The sequence below is a fragment of the Mytilus californianus genome, unplaced genomic scaffold, assembly GCF_021869535.1.
Source record: "Mytilus californianus isolate M0D057914Y unplaced genomic scaffold, xbMytCali1.0.p SCAF_13, whole genome shotgun sequence".
NCBI lineage: Eukaryota > Metazoa > Mollusca > Bivalvia > Mytilida > Mytilidae > Mytilus > Mytilus californianus.
Window position 1 is genome coordinate 10233103 of NW_026262615.1, and position 25925 is coordinate 10259027.

General features: G+C 31.8%; 1 protein-coding gene across 8 annotated transcripts in view; it reads left to right on the top strand.

The window, feature by feature from the left end:
• The window catches only part of LOC127723160 (transmembrane and coiled-coil domains protein 1-like), an 80627-nt gene extending 55270 nt beyond the window's left edge, over window positions 1–25357 (top strand). For 6 of the 8 annotated variants that reach the window (XM_052229659.1, XM_052229656.1, XM_052229658.1 and 3 more), the window contains 12 exons: window positions 6296–6497; window positions 7424–7601; window positions 8866–9091; window positions 9995–10039; window positions 10228–10260; window positions 13577–13656; window positions 14323–14404; window positions 18020–18245; window positions 18829–18960; window positions 20033–20122; window positions 22021–22199; window positions 22854–25357. In XM_052229659.1, the coding sequence (XP_052085619.1) occupies window positions 6296–6497; window positions 7424–7601; window positions 8866–9091; window positions 9995–10039; window positions 10228–10260; window positions 13577–13656; window positions 14323–14404; window positions 18020–18245; window positions 18829–18960; window positions 20033–20122; window positions 22021–22199; window positions 22854–22980 (1600 nt within the window). In that variant the 3' untranslated portion in view covers window positions 22981–25357. Of the gene's footprint in view, window positions 1–1522; window positions 1618–6295; window positions 6498–7423; window positions 7602–8865; window positions 9092–9994; window positions 10040–10227; window positions 10261–13576; window positions 13657–14322; window positions 14405–18019; window positions 18246–18828; window positions 18961–20032; window positions 20123–22020; window positions 22200–22853 lie in introns of those variants that run through there. The other 2 variants (XM_052229663.1, XM_052229657.1) reach the window with 2 other exon arrangements.
• Window positions 25358–25925: the final 568 nt, after the last annotated feature.

The following is a 25925-nucleotide window of genomic DNA, read 5'->3' on the forward strand; positions in this document are numbered from 1 at the left end:
CACATGTTACACAGTTTGTCCTTAAACCACACATTAAAACATATAAAAAATTAATTAAATCACATAACCCCAATACAACCTTTTTGCACTGAAGCAGTGTAAAGCAAACATCAATTAACCAATTATTTGCTCTCTGATTTTCTCAAAATTGTTTTAAAATGAAAAAAAAATATTTAAAAATGAAATCCTTCTAAATGACAATAAAACTTTATAAATTTCGTACATTTAATTCATGATCTACCTTCATTCACTCAAGCATACAAAGGTCTTGAACTTATATGACTAAATCGGAAACTAAAGAAAATAATCAAAATCCTAACATGCACCCTGTACGGCTTGCTAGAGCAAAATAATGAATTAATGTTCTATTTAGTGAAACTAAAAATCTCTTGCTAAAAATGTTCTAAGTGAACTATTTTAAGGTTTTAATTTCATTGAAGAATAACCAGTACTGGAAAAAGGTTAATCATGATAGAATCATTAATAGTTAAAAACAGTTAATTGATGTGGAATGATGGTCTAATTTTGGAAGAAAAAGAATTGACTAAGTCTTATGTCAGCTATTTTTGGTATCTATTTGAATCTGTAATTGATTGATGTTTTAGGTATGATCGATATTTAACAATTATTCTCCAGGATATGTTCAAACATACCAGTACTCTCATCATTTGCATAACTGAATTTAAAAAATTGTTTAAACTTATTTTGCTGTAATATACAATATTTAATTGCACTTTTTATTTTTTCACTTCTGCACAGTTTTGTTGTTTCTATTCTTCATCAAAGACAGAGTTTTTTTTGTTACAGGCTGGGTAATGTGCTGTTTTTTCTAGCTGTCCTTAGGCATGAAACTTCATGTTCTACAAGGTCATAGGTCAAACACATGTTACACAGTGTGTCATAAAAGGCTTGTTATCATTGGGAAGCACAAAGTCTTTATCAAACCTATTACAAAATATTAAAAATAAGCAGTTTTTACAATTATGGGGAAATGAAACTGTTTCTGTTTAAACATAGGTCAAAGTTCAAGGTTAAAGGATCAATATATTAATATTTTAAGATTATTAAACATTGACTGCAGAAGTCAGTCTTTCTAAATAGCTGCTCAACTGAGGGAGATTAACCCTTTTTTGACTGCAGAACTTTTGTTATGTCTGAATCAATTTTATTTTCCTGATTTGATTCTAAATGACACCTGGATTCTGTTTGAGTGATACTAATTGTACTTTTGTGTTGTTTAATAATCCAATCACATCACTACAATGAAGACAACAATGAGATATTTTTATGAATGAAAATAACTTGGTTATCATATGACTCTGTGTTGATTAAATACAACTTGTACTTCAGCTGTGTCTATCATAGATTATTATATTTAATGAATACACTAACATCCTATGTACTATACAATAGTACACATATACTTATATCACAGTCCTGAGTATCTATAGATATATTATATTGTGTATTCTGTTGTGTTTTGAGGATATAGTTTTTCGTTATGGTACACATATACCATTATCACTTCCTTAGGAAGTTATTCTGAGTATCTATAGTAATATTATATTGTGTATTCTGTCATTTCTGGAGGATATATTTTTCGTAAGTTTTATGCAGGTAAGGAAATGGCATTTGAAATATGGAGATGTCAGGTGGTATAATTGCCACTCAGACATTTTCTATCCACTAGATTCCAAATGAAGTGGATCTACCTGGAGAGGAATGTCTATGTAAATAAACACAATGTGTACTTATGAATAGCTATATATAGCATACAGCTAAAACAGTACTTTAGAAAGATTCAAGACAACTCTATGTTTTTCATGAATTATAATAATTGACAATTAATTGCTTTCATATCATGCTTGATTGATATGAAAAATAAGGAGATGTGGTATGATTACCAATGAGACAACTATCCACCAGAATCCAAATGAAGTGGATTGTTCACAATAGTTTTACAATACAGAGGAAATAAAGGAATTTTAGGTTTACATATGATTCTAGAAAACATTTTGTTTTTCTGTTAAAAGGATGGTAGCTGTTGTTAAATGGATGGTTGTAAATATAACAAAATTGAGCTTCAATTCTCACTTAAAAGTGTTTTCAGAGCTCTTAAGTATTATCAATTAGGGGTGAAATGGTAATATCCCCATCTAACAATATAGTTTGACTTTGATACAAGATAGGTTATGGTTTGGTTTTTTAGTTCTAAACATTTATTGAATCGTGAAAGATATGAGCTGCGTTGAATAGAAACCGACCTCATGTACATGTATAAGACTGATTGATTTTAGAACATTCAAATACGAAATAAAAGATGAATTTTGGTCTGTTTTGTAGGGTTTTTATAACTACTCAATTTTCAAACATTTACAGACTTTCTGTACAGATTTTTTCAACTGGAAATAATGGTTAACAGATGTATATTGATTCATTTGCATAACTATGATTTCTATCTGATGCAGCTCATATGATGCTGGATATCATATTCAAGAGACACTCCTATGAGGCTCTTAAACTTGAGGATTACAGTTTCCTTCTCAAATTCAATATTTTTAAGACAGCTTTCGTTCATTATTTTGTACATAAATCAGGCCATTAGTTTTCTCATTTGAATAGTTTTACATTTGTCATTTCATAGCTGACTATGCGGTATGGGCTTTGCTCATTGTTGAAGGCCATACGGTGACCTATAGTTGTTAATTTATGTGTCATTTGTTCTCTTGTGGAGAGTTGTCTCATTGGCAATCATACCACATCTTCTTATTTTTATATTGAGTAATCCTTAAAGGTTTATATATTATAGAAATCTCTTAAAAACTATTATAACTGATATGTAGTTCTAACATATCAAAACCAACACCGTCATTAGTATATGTTCCTTTTCCATATGTCATGTATGTCACTTATTTTTCCTTTATTATTTGTCATGTCAATATCAAAAAGAATATTTCCATATCATAACTTAAAACCCTACTTTTCCTTTACCTTATGTCATGTTATTACTATTTCATAGCTATGTCAACAAATTTAAACCATGTCATGTCAAAATGCAAAAAAAGGTACCATAGTCTTAACCTAAAGAATATACCATGTGATGACATGACCATTAGTATCTTTACTATGTCATATGGCTTGATATGAAGAAAATACCATGTCATGACATGACCATTAGTATATACTATGTCATATGGCTTGACATGAAGAATATACCATGCCATGACATGACCATTAGTGTATACTATGTCATATGGCTTGATAGGAAGAATATACCATGTCAAGTCATGTCAAATATACAACCAAAAACATACTCATTTATGTCAAAAGACATAGTGTCCTCTTGTCTTGTTAATAATAAAAGCCAAAATGTTCTATGTCATGACAATTCAAAAACACTAGATGTTAAGCAACCAACAATAAGTCGATATAAAAATAACATGTCACGCTTTAATACATTGAATTCCCGTTTATGTGAAAGCTCCCAAAATACGCTTTCATGTCAGGCATTCAGTGATAGTCGTTTGTTTCTGTATATCATATTAGTTTTTCGTTTTGTTGTTTTGTACATAAAGCAGGCCATTTTCTCATTTGAATTATTTTACATTTGTCATTGATGCCTTTTATAGGTTGCTATGAGGTATGGGTTTTGCTCATTGTTGTAGGTCGTATGGGGACCTACGTATAGTTGCTTACTTCTACTACATTTGGTCTCAGGTGGAGAGTTGTCTCATTGACAATCATATCACATCTTCTTATTCTTATCCCACTGGACGTTAAGCAACCAACAATCAATCAATCAGTCTTATTCTTATATTTGAAAATATTATTCTTCAAGTATTATGAACATTGTAATTTGCAAAATTGGCTTGATTAAAGAATGATATAAATGAAGATCTTAAAATTACTCTACAAGATAAAAGCGTATTATAAAAAGCAGCAAATATGTTCAAAGTTAATACTTTCATTGATCTGAACAAACAATAAAATGGTGACAACGACGTTACTGTAAAGCAGCCTATAGTACAGATCTATTAAGTTCTAATTGATTGTCTTAGTCCCAGAAGTGATTATTTATTTAATTGTATAACATGTACATCAATGAAAATAATTATAATATGTTTTGGTCTGTTTAATCATTCATCACTTTAGATTCCATAATAAGAGAATTTGTATTGTCAGCAAGATATTTGTTTTTAATTTATAGGACTTCTGTTACAATGACGTATGTAAAATTTTCTAATTTTAGGTATTATATGAGACAATTATAGCTTATAGGCATTGTGTTAACTTTTATTTTAGTTATTATACCAATGCACTGTGTTCAATAGTCTGAGAAAACAAAACATTTAATTTTCTATCGGGCATTTTATATTTATATATTCTGTTTAATTTTTTTTTTTTGCCAACAAACAAATTAATATTAGAGTTCTATATCTATACTTTGTCAGAAATTTGAGAAGCACTTATATAATTAAGAATCACATTCCATACTGTTGCATTATTGTGTTTTTTGTTCTTCAGACACGGCAGTAAGCGACTAGCTGTTACAATGTAATATTTCACAATCCACTGAATGCATGCTGACAACATTGAAATTTTCACCACTCTTTTTAGCTCACCGGGGCGCCGAAGGGCCCCATGTGAGCTTATGCCATCACTTGGCGTCCGTCGTCTGTCGTCATAAACTATTTCAAAAATCTTCTCCTCTGAAACTACTGGGCCAAATACCTTCAAACTTTAACTAAATGTTCTTTAGGGTATCTAGTTTATAAATTGTATCCGAAGTTTTGATCCATCGACAAACATGGCCGCCATGGCTAAAAATAGAACATAGGGGTCAAATGCAGTTTTTGGCTTATATCTCAAAAACTAAAGCTTTTAGAGCAAATCTGACGTGGGGTAAAATTATTCAGTTGGTCAAGATCTATCAGCTCTGAAAATTTTCAGACGAATCGAACAACCCATTGTTGGGTTGCTGCCACCTAATTGGTAGTTTTAACAAAATTTTGCAGTTTTTTGTTATTATTTTGAATATTATTATAGATATATATAAACTGTAAGCAGCAATAATGTTCAGCAAAGTAAGATCTACAAAAAAGTGAATATGACCATAATTGTCAATTGACCCCTTAAGGAGTTATTGCCCTTTAAAGACAATTTTACACAATTTGTTCATCAAGTTTTCTAACATTTAAAAATCTTCTCCTCTGAAATGCAGGTGAGCGATTCAGGCTCTTGAGAGCCACTTGTTATTTTCTCTTATTTCAAGAATATGTTCAAACTTGTTTGTAGAAAACAGTAATTGTGATTAAAGTATGTGTGAACTTGATGCAGTAATTTAACCCCCAGCTGAAACATTCGGCATTTAAATCGTCAAAAAAATCATGTTTACAGCATCTATTTTGTGTCATCTTGGAATACTTGGGGGTAACTGGAGTTGTGGTAACACATTGAAAATAATGTTATCACCACGGAATACATTAGCATTGATTGTGATGCTGTGAACATTATGTCCAGAGGTGTCAATTTTTAGTCAGTCCAGAGGTGTCCATTGTCAGTCATTATGATCAACACTTTATAATGAATTACTGTGTATTCATTATTATTTGTGGGGACTTCATTTCCGGGCTATCTGGGTAAAGATGGAACCGCACGTGTAGATGTTAAATAATTTAATTTTGGATGTAACACGCCTTCTGATAGGCTGAAAGTTTTTTGTCTATCAGCTCATAGACATAAGTTTGTCATGTGACCGTGATGTCATTAACGTTTTTTCATGACTTAATCCTTACAATTCAGAATTAAATTATAAGGAATCACTGTAATATTTTTTCTGTCTATTCAAATAACCTAAAAATGAGGCACACTTTTAAATAACCCGCTATGTCCATTATCCAGTGTGCACCACATTTTTTATGTTATTTATTCATAAATAGAAAAAATATTACAGTCATTCCTTAAATAATTTACAAATTTTCTTTAAAAAATACAATTTTTCATTAATCTACCAAAATTGGTTCCTATGGAATTAAATGAATCCACAGTATTGTACAAATGTTCTTTGTACATGTAATTTAATTGGGATACTGGTAATTTAACCCTAACATAAAGATTATGTTATCTGGCATTTTTATTTGCTACATTGAAATGATTTTCGTTTGATCTATATTTATGATGGTTGAATTTACAGGTTTTTGTAGAGACATGAATTTCTACAGGAAAGGAGAGAATTGTGAAAATATGTTGGTAATTGGATATCAACTATTTTGTAGTAAACTTTTTTTTATTTCAGGAAAAAGTCTGACGCCAGTAAAATCCCTGCACTGAAAGCTTTGACAAAGAAGAGTACAACACCAAAAAGTCCCAATCTTGCCAAGAAACGACAGACATCCCCAGACAATGGTGTTCCGACATCGAAGACTAATTTAACAACGTTATCCGTCACAGCACCTTCAGATGAAATGGTCCATAGGAGTACAGAGGATTTAGAAAGTGTGAGTTGTCTGTTATGGTGTTGTTACATAATGTCACTGTGTTATAACCAGTGTGATTTATGAAACTTGTTTGTTTATTATTCTCTAATTCTTTATTCAAATTATCTGCCTCAGTGGTTTCTTTGATATGTGCTTGCTTCCAGTTCAAGAGGTCTTAATTAAAGTTTGATCCCCAGCCAAGTTAAGTCAAATACTTAAGAATGGTGTTAGCTGAGGAAGAATTACGGTTTGGAATTAGGATATTGTGTGTGGGTCGGGTTACTGCGGACTGTAACCATTTGAACTAGCACATAATAACCCTGCTCAGGATGTCATTCTAGTACAAAGCTATGCATTTCACATTAAGATGTCCTCCTCCTGAATATGCATTTAATTTGCTGCTGCACAAAAAACAGTCAACAATCATCATTAAATTCTAGGAACTAGGCCATTCTATACATAATTTTGTGTTTTGCACAAAAAAAATATTTCGAACACTTTTCTTTAAAACTGAAGATTCTGATTCATTATTTGTGGAATACTGATTTTCGTGGATTCATTATTTGTGGAATATTGATTTTTGTGGATTCATTATTTGTGGAATACTGATTTTCGTGGATTCATTATTAATGGAATACAGATTTTCCAGGATTTCGTGGGTATAGGTGAACCACAATTTTAAATGTATAACGAAATAAAAATTTTGTGTAGGCAAACTTTGGCAAAACTATAAAATCAAATATCCACAAAAGTACAAGTTTTCCTCAATCCATGGTGCCTATGACAATAAATGAATCAACAGTATTTAAGTGTATGTCAAATTGTCCCCCATACTCACCTTTCCCAAATGTTAATTAGCTCAAGCTCATCAATCACATTATTTGTTATATATTTTCTGGCCAATCACAATGTACATTTTGAATAACTAATGATAATGTTTGTTACAGGAGGAGGTGAGTAGCAGGGACAATGGAAGCAGTGGTGATGGTGCCCTTGATGAATGTGATGGACAGACAGAGGGTACTGTCTCCGATGTTGAGAGGACTAAACATGCTAAAGAAGTCCTACAGGCCAAGATCAATAAGACCATGGACAACATTAAAGCTGAACAAGCAGTAAAAGAAGGTACAAAGTTCATGTTTTCAGTTATGTAAACTATATATTTTTTGGCTAGCAATTTACATTAAGCAAGAAGACAAATAAAGTAAATTACATTTGACACTATTAACCTTCTATATAGTTTCTTTCAGCAGTAAAACTAAGTCATACAAAGTTGTTTGAAAGTACAGATACATCAAACAGACAAACAAACAACTTACAAAAGTCAGTGTTTAACATATCATTTATATTGACTGGTGTCAGATTCAATTAATCAGTTGGGCCCCTTGATTTAATTGGCGGAAGGTCCATAGTATTCACCTTGTTCATTTGTGCATCCATCCGTCACTTTCAAACACTTTGGAGATTGGTAATGAAACTTGGCCTGATTATTCACCACTTTTAGAAGTTGTGTCACATACAAAGAACACAATCCTATTCATCACCACATACAAGGGACGATATGCTATTCATCACCACATACAAGAGACACAATGCTATTCATCACCACATACAAGGGACATAATCCTATTCATCACCACATACAAGGGGACACAATCCTATTCATCACCACATACAAGGGACACAATCCCATTCATCAACACATACAAGGGATGATATGTTATTCATGACCACATACAAAGGATGATTTGCTATTCATCACCACATACAAGGGACATAATCCTATTCATCACCACATACAAGGGGACACAATCCTATTCATCACCACATACAAGGGGACACAATCCTATTCATCACCACATACAAGGGCATCACCACATACAAGGGACACAATCATATTCATCACCACATACAAGGGGCAAAATCCTATTTATCACCATATACAAGGGGACACAATCCTATTCATCACCACATACATGGGACACAATTCTATTCATCAACACATACATGGGATGCAATTCTATTCATCACCACATACAAGGAACACAATCCTGTTCATCACCACATACAAGGGACACAATCCTATTCATCACCACATTCAAGGGACACAATCCTATCGCTGTAACTTTATATAGGATAACAAAAGGAAATAATAGAAGTAAAGGGCTGTCAAAAATTAACATAAAACATCATTATTATAAGATCTTCACATAGTAGAAATTGACAAATGCTATCAAAATTTAAAATTTAAGAATACTTTTGGGGAAACTTATCAAGTTGCAGTTTTTCACAATAAAAAAAAAAACATTGCAAATATTTCTGAATTTGCAGTTGTTACACAGTTATGATTAAAGAGTATTTTAGACTATTAATGGGTTTTATTTTTCAGAACATGTGAATGAGTATTTACGACTAGCATCAAATGCTGACAAACAACAGCTACAAAGAATAAAGACGATATTTGAAAAGAAAAATCAGAAATCAACACAAACAATTAGTGTTTTGACTAAAAAAGTAGAAAATTATCATAAACGAATGAATGACTTGGATACTTATGGTTTTACTGGACATAAACAGGCTAGAGAGAGGTTAAGGGACCTGGGACAAGGCTTTAAGTAAGTTTTTGTACCAGACACTTAACAAGGTTTTCCATGTTATTTGACAAAGAAGATAACAGTTTTGAATAGAAATATTACCGGCTGAAGGGTATGGCTTCAAATTTGTGAAAGTAATTTTTAACCGGGTTTTCAGATGGAAAATCCAGATATTAAATTGGTGAAGTAAGGCAGTCTTGTAGGTAGGCTGCTGCCAACAGTTTCCAATGGTTTTCAAATTATGATTTATATTCACTGAAGACAAAATGGAGGTCAAGTTCAATATTAATGATTTTCACTTTTACTGTTCAGGAGCTTTTGGAAAATGAGAACTCATGTTATTTCCATACAATACATTTATTTTATAAACCACTTGACCAATGATTTTAAAATTTTAATAAGATGTTACTGATGAAAAAATGGAGGTAAATTACGATATTGATGATTTTCAGTTATGGTTCTTAATAGATTGAAAAATTACACTTTATGTTATTTCCATGCAATTACTTATGATCTGTTCAACCAACTCTCTGAAAATTTTAATTTGCTTGTTACTGATGACAAAATGGTGGTCAAGTTTGATATTGACAATTTCAATTTTTGTCATTCAGGAGTTGTGATCCTTGATAGATTGAAAAATAGACATAGAATGTAAAAGGTGGAAAAGGCCTGAAAGTCCCTTTAAAAATACAGAAACTCCAGTTAGCTGTCAATTTGACAACTCATTTCTTGTCTTTTTCTTGACTAAATATGACAGTACATTGGTTAGAGAGAGTTTACAGTTAGATATATATGGGATCTAAGAAAGTATATTTATGAGACAAGGCCTAGGATAAGTTTCATTCTTGGCATGACAGAGCCACATCTTTATTTATCACTTATTTATTAATAAGTTGTTCAAATGTTTAATTTCTATGTTTGCAGGGGAGTCGGTGCAAATATTGTTGATGGTATTACAGGGTTTTCTGGGTAAGTATATATTTTGGATTGTATATGATATCATATAAAGATAACATACTTAAATGACATCCTTTATTTTAAATTATTTATGTTGAATCAAATACCAGGTTTTATGTGGACACTAGGAAATTATGTGAGATTAAGATGTTCCTTGTATGAAGACTCATCATTCTATAATTTATCTTTATTCATTTCAGGGGTGTTGTTGGGAATATCAAAGGTGCTAAAGAGTAAGTATCAAAAATATCTAGTAAGGGACATAACTCTTTAAAATCACTGGAATGTTTGTGTTAACGATTTTGTAAAATGTATTCTGAGCATCTCAGTAACAGGTGGTGTCATCCCGAATTCCCTAAAAAATAAGGTATTCTTTCCTGGATCCCAAAAAGTTAAGGTAGATAGGGTGTCTTCCTCCATCTTGGATTTTGAAATACCAGAAAGCAATCGGTCTAGATCTTTAATAGAATGTGCACATTTTGAGAGTAGTAGGTAATTCATGTGTAAGAATTTTCATTTCAATATAGAAAATGACATGTTTTATCATATTTATGGTTGTATTTTACAAAAAACAGAAAACTTTTGTTTGATTCATTTTTTTCCAACTTTGCCACATAAGGGGAGGAAACTCAAATGTAAGGGCAGATAATTCAGATAAAGGTACTTTTATAATGGAATGTGTTAGGAATTTACCTATTTTATTATGTAGCAAGAAAATGGGTCCGGTGACCCCATTTTTTCTTTTTCTTATCTGAAAGCATACTATTAAAGCTATCTTCTCATATTTTATCTCAAAATTCTATGGTGTAGTTTTTCGTTTTATGGCTGAAAATTGGGTTTTCCATGCATAATCTATACAAAATCTGTGAATTTTGAACAACCTGTAGCGTGAAAATAAGCCCCGTGACCCATTCTTTTTATTATTATTTTTTTTTAAAAAGCATGATATAAACTACATTTTGGCAAATTATTAAAAAAATCTATGGATTATAATTTAGACACCCCATCTACCTTAATCATTAATTCCCTAGTCTAGATAAGTGTAAATCCAGAATTCCCTTAAAAAAAAAATAAAGGCCAAATCCTGACATCCCAAAAAAGGTCCTTTTTGTCCTCTTCAATTGTCAGACCAAAATTTTAACTTCAACAAAGTTTCTCAGTTTCTGTAATCAATAAATCAATAATATGATATTCTTGGAAATTAAATATATATATATATATATATCATATAAACAGATGCTATATTGATGTTCTTTGTCCTAACAACAGGGAATGTCATTTTCTCAATTCATAATCAAATTTCACAATAATATACTTTATGAGGCAATCTGATCAGGAGTTTCCATTTGAACAATTCAGGAAGTCTATGCTATTAATATTATTTTACACTTATTGAATTTGTACTACAGTTTTATTTAAACAGACAAAATAAAATGTGACAGCACAATAGTACAAAGTAATGAGGAATTTGTTATAAGAGGGTCTGGATGGGGGATCCTTTGACATTTCATTGTTCTTTATATTAATTTTAGGCTATTTTTCTCTATTTTGCCAATTATTCGCTATTCTTTATAGTCTATCATTCTTTTGTTCTCTATTCTTTAATTTGTTTGCTCTTCAATCTGCACTTTCCCTATTCTGTAAATCCCACCCAGACCCTCTTATAATGCCATGTGCATGTTAAACAGTTTGTACCGTAACTTGAAACAGTATTATAAATTGCATCCTATTGACATTGTGGGAGGTTGTCTATTTAATGAAATATTATCTTAGGTGGTTCACACATGTGGAATGTCAAGCTTGTGGCTTGATATCTATACAAATATCAAATAATTGATCTAACTGTATTAAATTATGCAATGTTAATAGTTTGTAAATAAGAATTGTTAAAGAAATGAATTGGGGACTAGAAAATAAAATTAATGTTTGCATATCAAATTTCAAAAGAATGTTTTCTTTTCTTTTAAGTAATTTGTGAGGAGGATTTGTTTTGTGTAAGATCAAATTATTCGTTTTCCAATTCTAATTCTTTTGTTGCATAGTTCTCTATATATACTTAAATAAGTATTTTTTATTTGGTGTATAGAACTAAATTAAGATCCCTTTATTTGAATATCACATTGTTTTCTAATAATGCACGCGGGCCTTGGTGGACAAGTGGTCTTAACCTGTAGTCACCTGTAGTCGAACTACTGTATCACTAGCCTGTCAACACTCAGGTTGTAAGTTGGAATTACGCACGTGGCAAATGCGTTGGACTCCAATGTTAAATGACTAGGGGAGGGCTTTGCGCCAGCAATTATGTTTAACCCTGCCACATTCTGTATGTGTCTGTCCCAAGTCAGGAGCCTGTAATTCAGTAGTTGTTGTATATTGCTGTATATCATAATTTTATACGACCGCAAGGGGGGGGGGGGACAATTTTTTCTCAAGATTTCAGAAATTAAAAAGAAAATTTCTTCATATATTAATTTTTTGCAAAACAAAGGGGGGTAGAAATTTTTTTTTTGGGGGGGGGGGGGGTCAATTCGCAACAGCATAGTGTATTGTACAAAAGCAAAAAAAAAGGGGGGTACAATTTTTTTTTTTGCAAAGTGTATTGTACAAAAGCAAAAAAAAAAAGAGGGGGTAAAATTTTTTTGTTTTTTTTTGGGGGGGGGGGGGGGGTTCAACTTGCAACAACATGGTGTATTGCACAAAGGCAAAAAATTGAACATAAATTCAAATCATATAACCAATTCTAAGTTCTTTAACTACAGTTATTCTGTGTCAGAAACCTATAATGTGTGAAATATTTAATTACAATCCAAATTCAGACCTGTATAAAGCGCGAATATTGTGTCCATTTTTGCCCCAACTGTTCAGGGTAGGTCGTATCCAGCTGCGGCCGTGAAGCAATTTATTATTTTTTGCGGTAAACATTGCATTCGTGCAATCAAATCCCTTATGAAGCTTGCTTGATATTTATCAATTCTCCATGTTTGATCACTACACAAAACATGGTGCATAAAGCACAACATTCTTTTTTTTTTTTATTCAACAACAACTAATTGCACTTTCTGCTGTTAACAATGTACAACATTCTATATATCCTACGTATGAAATTTTCAAGAAATTTACCAATGACATATATATACTGAGGTAATTTGTATGTGTATATCCTTGTCAAGAAAATTACTTGTCCATAGTGCATGAATGGTATCTGTTTGAAAAATATCAAAATGTCGTTGTTAAAGTAATATTTAAAATTGGAGTTATCTTCCTTTATACATAACTGCAGTTGAAAAGACTACAATTATATCCAATTCTAAGTATTGTCTCCCAATGCTTAATGAATTGCAATGTTTAATTTTTAGATTCCGCTGCAATTTTTACCCTTCAGTGCTTACTAGCACTTTAATTTGATTTTTGTTTTGTACATAAATCAGGCTGTTAGTTTTTTCGTTTGAATTCTTTTACATTTGTTTTTTTCGGGGCCTTTTATAGCTTACTACTTAACATGTGATGCCAATATGATATGCTAATATTTGTTTAATTTTAAATTTTCAGTCATATAAAGTCAAAACCAGGCCAGTTAGCTCATATGATAAAGAATAAATTTGGAAGTGCTGATAATATAAACCAACTGAGTAAGTAATAAGTCACATGTCATATGTATAAACAATACTATGGACTTTATGGGAAAAGGTAAACCACGAATTTAAATGTTCCAACGAAATACAAATTTTCTATAGGTCTGTACGGAGACTTTGACTAATCCACAAAATCATATAAGCCAAGAAAATATCTTTTTTTACTCAATCCTAGAAAATTAGTATCCACAAAAAATGGATTCAAAAATAAATGAATCCATTTATATGGGCAGACACTTTCTTTTTTATTGTATATTACTATGTGTACATAAATAATTGTGATGTCATAAACTAAAGTTTAGGTTTATGCAGATATATCATTGTGAATATGTAAATACATTCATTTGACATCAAGAAAGATAAAAAATGAAAAATAAATTGCAGTGTAGTGGGTAAGTGCTAAACATGGAAAAAGTATCTTGGAAAATAGTCTGTTCCACAGTATTTTAGTTATAATTAGGACCTACAAATACTAGTGTTTCCAAAATCGCTGCCCAAGGACAGTTTTTTAATATACAAAAAGGTTTGAATTTTTGCTCTGTTTTGAAGGTCTGACTTTTAACCTTGAAAGCACTCTGTTTTGTTCATGATTTTAAATTCATTTCAGGTAAATTAAGAAAAATTGTTTGTGTAGTAAATGTGTATATATAATTGATATTACAGAGACATCGATAGAAGATACAAGTATTCCAGAGGGGGAGATTAAAAATCAGACCAGTACATTACCAGCTAGGTATGAATACAAGTACGTGTCTGCTGACGTCTGCTTTCTGTCTGTAATACACACACACACACACTCACATCCTTAATCAACAAACTTCCTGCTGGGTATAAGTAAAAGTACATGTCTGCTGACCTCTGCTTTCTGTCTGTAAACACACACACACAATTGCCACACATTCACACACACACACACACACACTAAACACACATTCACACACACAGAACATGCACACATTCAACAAACATACATACATACACATGCAACAAACACACATACACACACTTACACCCCTAATCAACAGACTGCTAGCTAGGTGTGAGTACAAGTACATGTCTGCTGTCGTTTTTATACCCCCGCTGTAGTGGAAGGGCATTAAGTTTTACCCTTGTCCGTCTGTACGTACGTCCCAAAATTGGTTTCCGTTCTCTAACTTGAGTTTGCCTCAACCAAATGTTATGAAACTTATACAAATTGCTTATTACCACAAAATACAGATCAAGTTTGAATTTTGGTAGTGTCACTCAAACTGTTTAAGAGTTATGCCCCTTTATAAATGGAAAAATTACAAAATTTTTAGTTTCCTTTCTCTTACTTAAGTTTGCCTCAACCAAATGTTATGAAACTTATACACAATGCTTATCACCACAAAACACAGATCAAGTTAGAATTTTGGTGGCATCACTTAAACCGTTCTAGAGTTATGCCCCTTTATAAATGGAAAAATTGCAAAATTTTTAGTTTCCGTTCTGTAACTTAAGTTTGCCTCAACAAAATGTTATGAAACTTATACACAATGCTTTTTACCACAAAACACAGATCAAGTTGAATTTTGGTGGCATCACTTTAATCATTATCGAGTTATGCCCTTTATAAATCGAAAAAATTGCAAAATTTTTAGATTCCGTTCTGTAACTTAAGTTTGCCCCAACCAAACATTATGAAACCTTTATACTTATATACAATACTTATTTCTACAAAACTCAGATCAAGTACAAATTTGGATAGCGTCACTTTTATTGTTCTTGAGTTATGTCCCTTTATAATTTTGTATGCAAGTGGGGGCATCATCTGTGTCCATCTGGACACATTCTCCATTTATTTTTTATTTTTTTTACAAATATACACCGTTACACCCTTAACCGATACAGTCTGCTGGCTAGGTATGAGTACAAATCTGTTTTCTATCTGTATAGCACATACATATGCACACACTTACACCCCTAATCAATAAACTGCTAGATAAGTGTGAGTACAAGTACTTGTTGGCTGATGTCATCTTTATAACACACACACATACAAACACACAAAATACACACATACGTATATATAAATACACACGCAACACACACATCACACTTATGAGTACAAATGAGTCTGATGTCTGCTTTCTGTCTGTATCATGCATGCTGATGATATGTAATATGTGTATTTACAATGTTCAGTAATTTTGCCATAGCAGGCCATGGTCAGGAACTGTAGGAATAAAACATATTCTCATCTTTGAAACACTTCCAATTATGTTCAGATTTTATTTTTTTCAAATATGGGTATCATTTACCCTTAAAGTAGTCTTAATATTAATTTCAATTTGAAAATAACACCAGGAAAAAAAATCTCTATTGTTTATGAGAGGAATGCCGTTCAATCATAAAATACTGATTCTGCTACATTTAACATTCTTTAAAGGTGTAATACCACCATTGATTTTCCCCTATTAGTCTTTGTTAAATTTGCACTTTTCAAAAAATTTTGCAGAATTTATCTTTGTTTCAAATAAAGAAATACTTGGCATGAGTAAAGTTTTATCCTGTCCGGTACTATAGACAAAATTTCACATAACATTTCATTGCATATAAGAAAATAACCACCACTGGAAGTTAACCAATCAAATTTTCACCTCTTTTTTGCCTGTGTACAAGCTTTGGTAACCATGTAACCTCAAGTTTCCAAAATATTCTATAGAACCACCAAATAAAAAAAGAATGGTGCTTTGAAACACCCAAGATATATGTTTATGACTCAGAAATTTTTTACTGCAATGAAATGTAGGATTAATTTCCTACAACTGTCAAATTCAAGGGAATATTTTTTTCGACCCTTTTTCGTATGCAACCGGATGTGACGTACTATGATTTGGTGGTATTACACCTTACAAAGACTTGAAATACAAGTGAAAATCATAACTCATAAGTCAAAGAGTGACTGATAAAACAGTGGAGGAAAGAGAAAAAACAACAAACAACATATAAACTAAGGACTTAGTAACACAAACCTCACCAAAAACTAAGGGATGATATCAAGTACTCCAAAACGGTAAGCAAATTCAGATCCACATGTGGCGCCCTTTAATATCATGATGAAGGAGATATGCTAAAAACTAAATGACCTAAAAATATTTACATACATTATACAATTCATACATAAATTGCATCTGAAATAATAATGATATAAAATAATTCTGCAGTTTTTGTTCTGTCTGGGTTTATTTGAAGTTCACCTGAAGGACGAAGTTTACTTATGCCCAAATATGGTCTTAAATTTCTATAGTATAGTATAGTTTTATTCAGGCAATTTCAAGCACATATACAAAAATTCACAAGACAGGACAATGATATATTTATAGATTATCGTTGGTCTTCTCAACCAGATTGATTTTCTCACTTGAGCCGGTACATAGAAAGTGAGAAAAGCAATCGAGTTGAGATGACCAATGATAATCTGTTTATCGCTATTTTACCTATGACGACGTTGTTAATTTCATTGACAACGGCACATGCGCCCTTAGTTTCTTGCGATAATTTTTCATATCACTCTACTGTGCTGAGAAAGGAAATTATCAGTCAGTAAGATCAAAGGAAAATTTCGTAAAATAGTGATAAATATATATATATATATATATATATATATACTTTTAAAATAGTATAATATATTTTAAAAACAGTGCTTAGAAAAAAGCCTGGAATATCCCATAAAAGCTTACATAGTATAGCTTATTTCCAGTGGGGTCCCTTGTTTGAAAATATATAGAAATAATATTTCAACTTATTATTAGAATTTGACTTTCGCCAAAAAAAAAGAAAGAAAGATCAAATGTTTCTTAAAAAACATATAAAATATATTCTACTGAATCATAAATGATCAAAAAGATCACAACTTGGATCTATTATAAAAGCCTTAATGTGAAGTAAAACAAATCAATTCAACAGCTTCAAAGACAGCACATTTTGAAGTTGTTGTTAAAATACAACAATATCTTTTCCGATCTAAAACCTTCAAATATACCAGAGATTCAACCTATGCTTCAAAATGTTCTATAAGCAAAATGTACTCCGGTTTATATTGAATCTCTAGACATCACATGTTTTTGGATTGGGGGTGTGGCCAAAGTAAACTTTTCCAAAAATTATTTGAAAATTCATAGTTTTTTGGCTAGGTAAAGAAAAAAAAAAAAATTGAAAAATCTTAGGGGCAATTCTAACCTTTTATGAACCTACACCTATAAGGTTATGAATTTATATAAATTTCATAGAAGTTTTGTTTAATTAAAATAGTGTGAGAAAAAAATTTTAAAGAAACAAACTGACAATACCAACATATACTTTACAGAGTGTAATTAGCTTAAATATTATTTTTTAGTTTCAAATTTTCGGACGATGATAACTCAAGCGTGACATCAGGATCCGTAGGCTTATATCACAATAGTCCACAGTCAGCCTCCCAGCATACATCACAACAACTTCCTGTTATACAGCAGTCAATAAATATGGAACCAATCTTACAGGAACTACAGAAATCTAACGAAGCCAACAAGGCCATTCAGGAATCTGTTCAACAATTATCTGATGACTTTGAAACTTATAAGGTATGACTGATTCTAGTGTAATGTGACATCAACAATTATCTGATGACTTTGAAACCTATAAGGTATGACTGATTCTAATGCAATATAACATGCAAATGAAGCAGTTTTTCTGCAATTGTACATTAACAAATAGGAAATGTGAGATGTAATTCAAACAAACTTATGAAACAAATGACTAAGGGTTATTTAAGGACAAAATTGTACGGTTGGGTTGGACACCACACAAGGATTAGAATCAAATATAGTTCTGTTAAAAATGAAAATAAAAATTATAGGTGGTGGGGTATACAAAAGTGTGAAAAGACTTTTGTAAAATTTGGATTGCATTTGTCTCCAGAACTACAAATCAGAACTTTCTGAAAGTTGGAACAAGCTTTATGTGAGCATGCTATACTAGGTGATGCAGAACAATTTAGTATAACTTACGATCAATTTTAGTTGTAAGATTATTTCTGAAAAGAATCCTTGGTATATAGTTGTCTCATTGGCAATCATACCACACCTCCTTATTTTTATAATGGTATTAGTAGAGGTGCTATGTAGAGAGACTGAGGTATGACATAGGTGTACTTTTTGTTTTCAGATTACTGCCCAGAGTGATATAGCTATGTTAAAAACATTGTTAGAAGAAGAACGTTACCGTGTAGAAAGATTAGAAGTACAGATAAACGACATGACAGAACTACAGCAACATGAAATTCAGAATCTACGACAGGTATGAGGGGGTGGGGTCTATACTGTTTTATCCCTGTATGTCTGTCCCCAATTAAATTTGGTCGTTTTTTTTTTCTCAGGAACAACAAATAATAGCTTCCTGAAGTTTGCTATCAGGCTTCATGTCTACATGTATTATAATGTGACACGGTTACAAATTCATCACTAATTAACTTCCTGTTTACCGAATATTTACATATTGTTCTAACACATACTGACCATGTATGAAATTTTTCCTCCCATTTTTCTAAGAAACTACAAATAAGATCTTCGTGAAATTGATAGCAGTCTTCATATGAAGAAGTTTTACTGTGTAATATTTTTGATTCATTTTTCGACAACTTCCTGTTTACCAAATACTAACAGAGGGGTATCATTAGTGATAGCTCACAGTTATACTTTTCTTACTGTGGATTCCCTTGCACCCACAAAATCCACAACGAATAATAATGAATACTCATTATTTGAAATTCATTTGGATGAGATAACCCTTTAAAAGCTTTTTTCTTATAGATTCACTAACTTGAATAGATTTGAAATATTTTGAAAAATCTTCAAATTAAGTAGAAGCATACAAATTGTAATACAGGTACATTACAATTGAGAAATATCCATCATGAAGGGCAATATCTTTTTGTCCATGCTGTGATGAAAATCGAGGTGTAGAAATTTTACATTATGTTGTCATCAACATTTAGGTTCAGTCTGTGGTGAAAGATTTTTTAAAACATCAACAGCTTTACCTTCATGGAATTTTATGATACTCGGACAGAAACTTTTTCATGATCAAAACAGAATCCAGAGTAAAATGTTAAAAAAACTTTTCATATTTTCTGTATTTTATTGATTAACAAACTTAGTTTGTTTGCAGTTAACATTAAGATACAGTCTTGGGTTTAAGTTTTTTAGACATTAATAGCTTTGTCAAACCCTCAGGGAATGTCAGGAAAGTTGATTTGAAGATTATTATTTATTCCTTTTTATTCTGTACTTTGCTGATAAATGGACTTTTGTAGGAAACATGACACAACATCAATTGTAGTTTCTAATGTTATTTTTTCTTTTTTGAACAGGACATAACTGGTATGGAGGAAAAAACAGAGTACAGACTTGACGAGAGGACCAGCGATATACATGACATGTTAGAGAACTGTACCACCAGGGTAAGTCATACATAGAGAATGTCACTGGAGAGAACCAGCGATATACATGACATGTTAGAGAACTGTACCATTAGGCTAAGTTATACATAGAGAATGTCACTGGAGAGAACCAGTGATATACATGCCATGTTAGAGAACTGTACCATAAGGCTAAGTTATACATAGAGAATGTCACTGGAGAGAACCAGTGATATACATGACATGTTCGAGAACTGTAACACAAGGGTAAGTTATACATAGAGAATGTCACTGGAGAGAACCAGTGATATACATGACATGTTAGAGAACTGTACCACAAGGGTAAGTCATACATAGAGAACCAGTGAGATACATGACATGTTAGAGAACTGTACCACTAGGGTAAGTCATACGTAGAGAATGTCACTGGAGAGAACCAGCAATATACATGATATATTAAAGAACTGTACCACAAGGGTAAGCTATACATAAAGAATATCACTGGTACTGGGATGGCTACCTTCTTATACAGTGGTGTGAATTGCCCAGTCGAAATACCACATCTCTTAATGATTCATATTGTGATCAATGATATTATATTGGGATTTGTTGAAGCATAAATAAAAGAAATAAAATAAAACTTTGTTTCCAATTGTAACCATACACTCACTTTATTCAAGAAATGTGATCTTATCCATTACTGTAAGTTTGAATATTGTCAGCAAAATTTAAGTTTTAAAAAAATAAGGAAATGTGGTATGATTGCCAATGTGACAAATATCCACCAGGGTCCAAATGAAGTGGATCACTCTTTTTCCTATTTTTAAAGGACAAATAATGAAGAACTACTGTACATGTATGTCATATTGCAATAAATTCAATAATACCTACTAAGATCTAAGATTAAAAGTGATCAGCCAATACCTTTGATTAATACCATTTCCAATACCAGAAAACTTTTGCTCTACACTGATTTTTTATGTCATTGGCAATTTGGATCCCTGCATCCTTGAACTGACAAGGTCATTGGCAATCTGGATCCCTGCATCCTTGAACTGACAAGGTCATTGGCAATCTGGATCCCTGCATCCCAGGGCTGAGAAGATCATTGGCAATCTGGTTCCCTGCATCCCAGGGCTGACAAGGTCATTGGCAAATTGGTTCCCTACATCCCATGGCTGAGAAGGTCATTGGCAAACTGGTTCCCTGCATCCCAGGGCTGACTAGGTCATTGTACCTACTTGACACTTTTTACAAGTATCAGTCTTTATTCTTTCTTACATTATTATTGAACACTATAGAAATATATAAATTTCATAATTCATTATATAAAAATCATCTTGGCCTTGATATGGAAATTTTATGAAATCAGATATTCACCCATTTAGTCAAAGTACTGACATTGATTTTATGCTAATCAAATGCACAAGTGATATATCATAACGCCTACTATAACCAAATACTTTGACGGAAAAATAATGATTGGAATAAAGTGTCAGAGGTGGATTTAGAGGGTTTTCCAAGGGACCGGGCCCCCCTTTTGTGGGAAAAATTTGGTTGATTATTTAAGGAATCACTGAAGCATGACTGGAGCGGGCCCCCTCTTAGGCAGTCAGTGGGCCCCCCTTGTGAAAATTTCTGGATCCGCCACTGAGTGTATTGTTGTACAGTGATCAGTTTCACAAAAAATCTAACGACTACAGTTGATCCTACAGTTGATCGTAAGTCATGAACATATGACTTACAATCAATTTGAGTTGTAAAATTTTTTGGGAAACTGATCATAGATTCCTGAATGGCCTTGTTTGCTTCAAGTGCTGCAATATGTTTGATACAAGGATGTAAATGTGGGTCAATTAGCATTTTTGGGTAAAGCTTGACTCATTATTTTTTAACGATGTGTGAAAAGTTAATTCCAAGTCTAATATTTTATATTATAGATCACAAAGATGGAGCTTCAGCAACAACAGCAACAGATTATCTCCATGGAGATGGTTGAGAATGTGACCTTTCGAACTTTGTTGACCAAGTTACTGAATGTTGTTTTGGCTATATTAGCTGTTATACTTGTTTTTGTATCCACACTTGCCAATTGTCTTGCCCCATTTATAGCTAATAGGTAAGTTGAAATACTATAAAAGTTCACCATTTTGAAAACTAAAGTTTAATGGGTAATTAAATTGTTCCTATAGAATTGACTTCATGTCCATGTTATTTCTTAAAAAAAAGCAAAATAAGTTTATACAGTTGGTCAAGATTTTCTTTTTTTTCAAGTAACTGAAAGGGCCATTATGTGATATCATAAAGTTTTTATAAATTTGTACAATTTTAACCTTCATAATATATGTTCTTTTTAGGGAAGTTTTATTTTGTGGAATGGAATTTAGGGGAAATAATATACTGGAAAGGTTGACATCACGATTGATTTTTTTTCTGTGGGTTTAATTTTTTACAGTTTGGTGTTGCAAATAAAAACACAAGTTATGGGATGTCATCATACAAAGTGTTGTCTTAAACCACCATACTTTTTTGCCTTGCCTGCAACATTAAGGTCAAGCAAGACATAGCAATCGTACAATAAAAAAAAAGTTTGATTTTTTTTTTAATTATGATAAATGAACTTACTTTTTACAGTCAACATTACAGCAATTTGAGACAAGACACAGTGTTCCCTGGAACTCTTCATAATTTTTTTTTCTGTAAAAGTCGTTATAAAATTGGTGGTTTAGTTTCGTGCTAAGTAATGTGATTAATGTATTTTCTCTGTTTTTAGGACAAGAGTTTTGAGTACGACTGTGCTAATTGTCAGTGTTGTGATGATGTTTAGAAACTGGGAAGGTATATCTAACCTTATAGGATCTATATTCAACTTTCTGAGTAGTTTATTTCCACAAAGGTGACGAGGATTATACTAGTAGTACCGAAACTTGATCTGACAGTTGGACATACCCAATAATTATTATAGTGTTCTCATATTCACTTGAAAGGAAGGAGGACTTATTTCTCATTAAGAGGGAGAAATCATTTCTTGACTGGTGGCAACGAACTCATTTTTACATTCAATATCCAGTGAACAATTATGAATTGAATGATGAATCTGTCTTATGGATCTGAAATTAAAGGTTGTCAACAGCTGTGCTGTTATAATGATAGTTTAAGTAAGATCTTTATTATAAAGTGAACTTCCAATCAGAAACAAGCTGTACTGCTATTTCGACCAATGGGGGAACTGCTTATAATCAGTGTTGTTATTTTGACCAATTGAAGAGCTGCTTAGAATCTGTGATTTGTGTAATTGGTGCTGGATGTTGTCAATCAAAATGATTGCTAACTGTCAGTATATATTGACAGTTGTCAGTGTGGATAAAAGTGCTCTTGAACTTTTGATGACAATGTTTTGCATTGTTGTTCTTCATGTGATTAAGTGTTTTTAATCAGATAGTGATGATAAAGGTTTAAAAAAAAATGTTATTGTACATGGCCATTTTTTTTTTGTTAAGTGTGAGCGTATGATTTTTAATATGTGTATGTCAATTTATGAGATTTTAATAGTTTGCTGTTAAAGTTTTTTTTAAATGCAATAGACGAATGTCTTTAAAATGTTCTAATTTAATATTGATCAGTTCCGAGCATTAACAAAGACAGGTTTTATATTACAACTTCAGTTTGAAACTTTAATGTATATTGTTTCTTAGATTTTCACTTGTTTACACACTGTGTGAAATTTAGGTGTTGAATTATAACAATTTCAAAGTGCATTAATTGAATTTTAAACTAAATATTAAAAAAGATATTGAAAGAAAGGGAGATATATATTAATTTATTATAATTTTTTTTTTTTAATTTTATTGAGAGAGGCATTTTGGCAATTTGATAACTGAATATTGTGGGAGTAAATGTAATATATACTGTGAAGTTTGGACTTTTGTGAAAATGAAACTCGAAAAGAGAGGTCAAAAATACCAATGGGATAATCAAAGTCATATGTCAAAAACAAACTGACAATGCCATGGCAAAAAAAACCAAAAAATTATCAAAAGACAAACAACAGTATACAAAACATGTCATAGAAAACAAAGACTAAGTAACACGAACCCTACCAGAAGCTGGGGGGTGATCTCAGGTGCTCAGGGAAAGGTAAGCAGATGATGCTTCTGAATGTAAAAGTATAAGCTGTGGAATGAAGGCCTGCTTAGCCAGCTTAGGTACAATTAATAATTGGATACTGTCAACATAATTATACCTTCAGTCATTTAGCATTGCCAAAAGTTTTATTATTATTGATGCAAGTAAACAGTGCCAACTGAGAAATAAAGGTCTTTCTATGTTGTAATCAATAAATAAGAGTTATCTCCCTTATGATAAAATGGAGACTTTCTCCTCCCCTTTGTTATATTGTGCATTAATATACATCACTATTTTTGTTAGAGTCATAAGCCATTATTTCTATGAATGCATTAAAGGGTTCAATAGTTTTAACATTACATGTATGCTTTTACATTTAAGATATCAGAGCATTAGTTATTGTATGAAGTAATTTGCTGGTCAAATTCAATATTCATTCAATTTTGGACATTTTTTCAATATCATGTTTTTTAGTGGTAGATTTTAATGATGTTCTATGAACAAATAATTACATTTTCTGTCTTTCATCAGTTATCTAATGTTCTCAGATATATAACAATTTAAAACACTTTCCCCAAAACAATTCCTGAATGAAGAATCTGACTTTTAATTTTGTATCTTTCTTTTTTCTATTTGGACAGGGTGACAAATATGTGTTGAGCCTTTTTTTTTGTCAGTGCTGGTTTTCATGATATTGTCAGGTGTTTATATGTATATTTTGTTATGGATTCATTCTTTATTTATTCACTGTGTTGTGATATATGCATGTTTGAAAGAATTGTTCTAATTTTTAACCCTTAAAATCCATGTAATGGAATGGTGAATACTTGTATGATTGTTCAGAACATTGATTCTCCTAGACACAAGCCGACTCTATAAAACAGACATTGTTTTTTTTTCATAGAAAATATCAGCAGACCAGTTTAGTTTGCAAACTAAGTTTATTTCCTAATAAATAGTTGTGCATTTCATTTTTTTTTTTAAGTTTTGACTATTTTATATTATGTGATCTGCCCTAAAAAGTGAAAAATTAGACATTGTTATGATATTTGGTCTTTAATCCAGACTTGCTGCTGTTATTCATTTAAGGTTAATTATGCAAATAAAAATGCAAGAGAACCTTAAATTGATAACAAAGGTGAAAGAAAATCAGATTCTTTTAGTTATTATTTTAGAGTGCTTCTAAAAGTCTATCTTAATTTCAAAAGTGGACTAAATTCCCTTTTGAAATACTTGTAATTAGGCAGTTCTTGGTTCACATGTTGAAATGAAGTCCACTTACAATTGACCATTCAATGCCATGAACACATCAAAACTAAAACTTAAGTCTCAATAGAGAAGCTCAAGAATCATATGAATTATAACAAAGATTTAAACACTAACCTAATGCAGTGACTTACTATATCAGTATATCATTCCTCTCATCAACTTAGCAGTTTTATCCCTGTAACCTAATGCAGTGACTTACTATATCAGTATATCATTCCTCTCATCAACTTAGCAGTTTTATCCCTGTAACCTAATGCAGTGACTTACTATATCAGTATATCATTCCTCTCATCAACTTAGCAGTTTTATCCCTGTAACCTAATGCAGTGACTTACTATATCAGTATATCATTGTTTCATCCACTTTGAACAGTATTGTTTTTGACAAGTTCTAATGGAACTGATTTGTATCATATCTCCTGTTATTCAAATGATGCCATATATTGTACTAC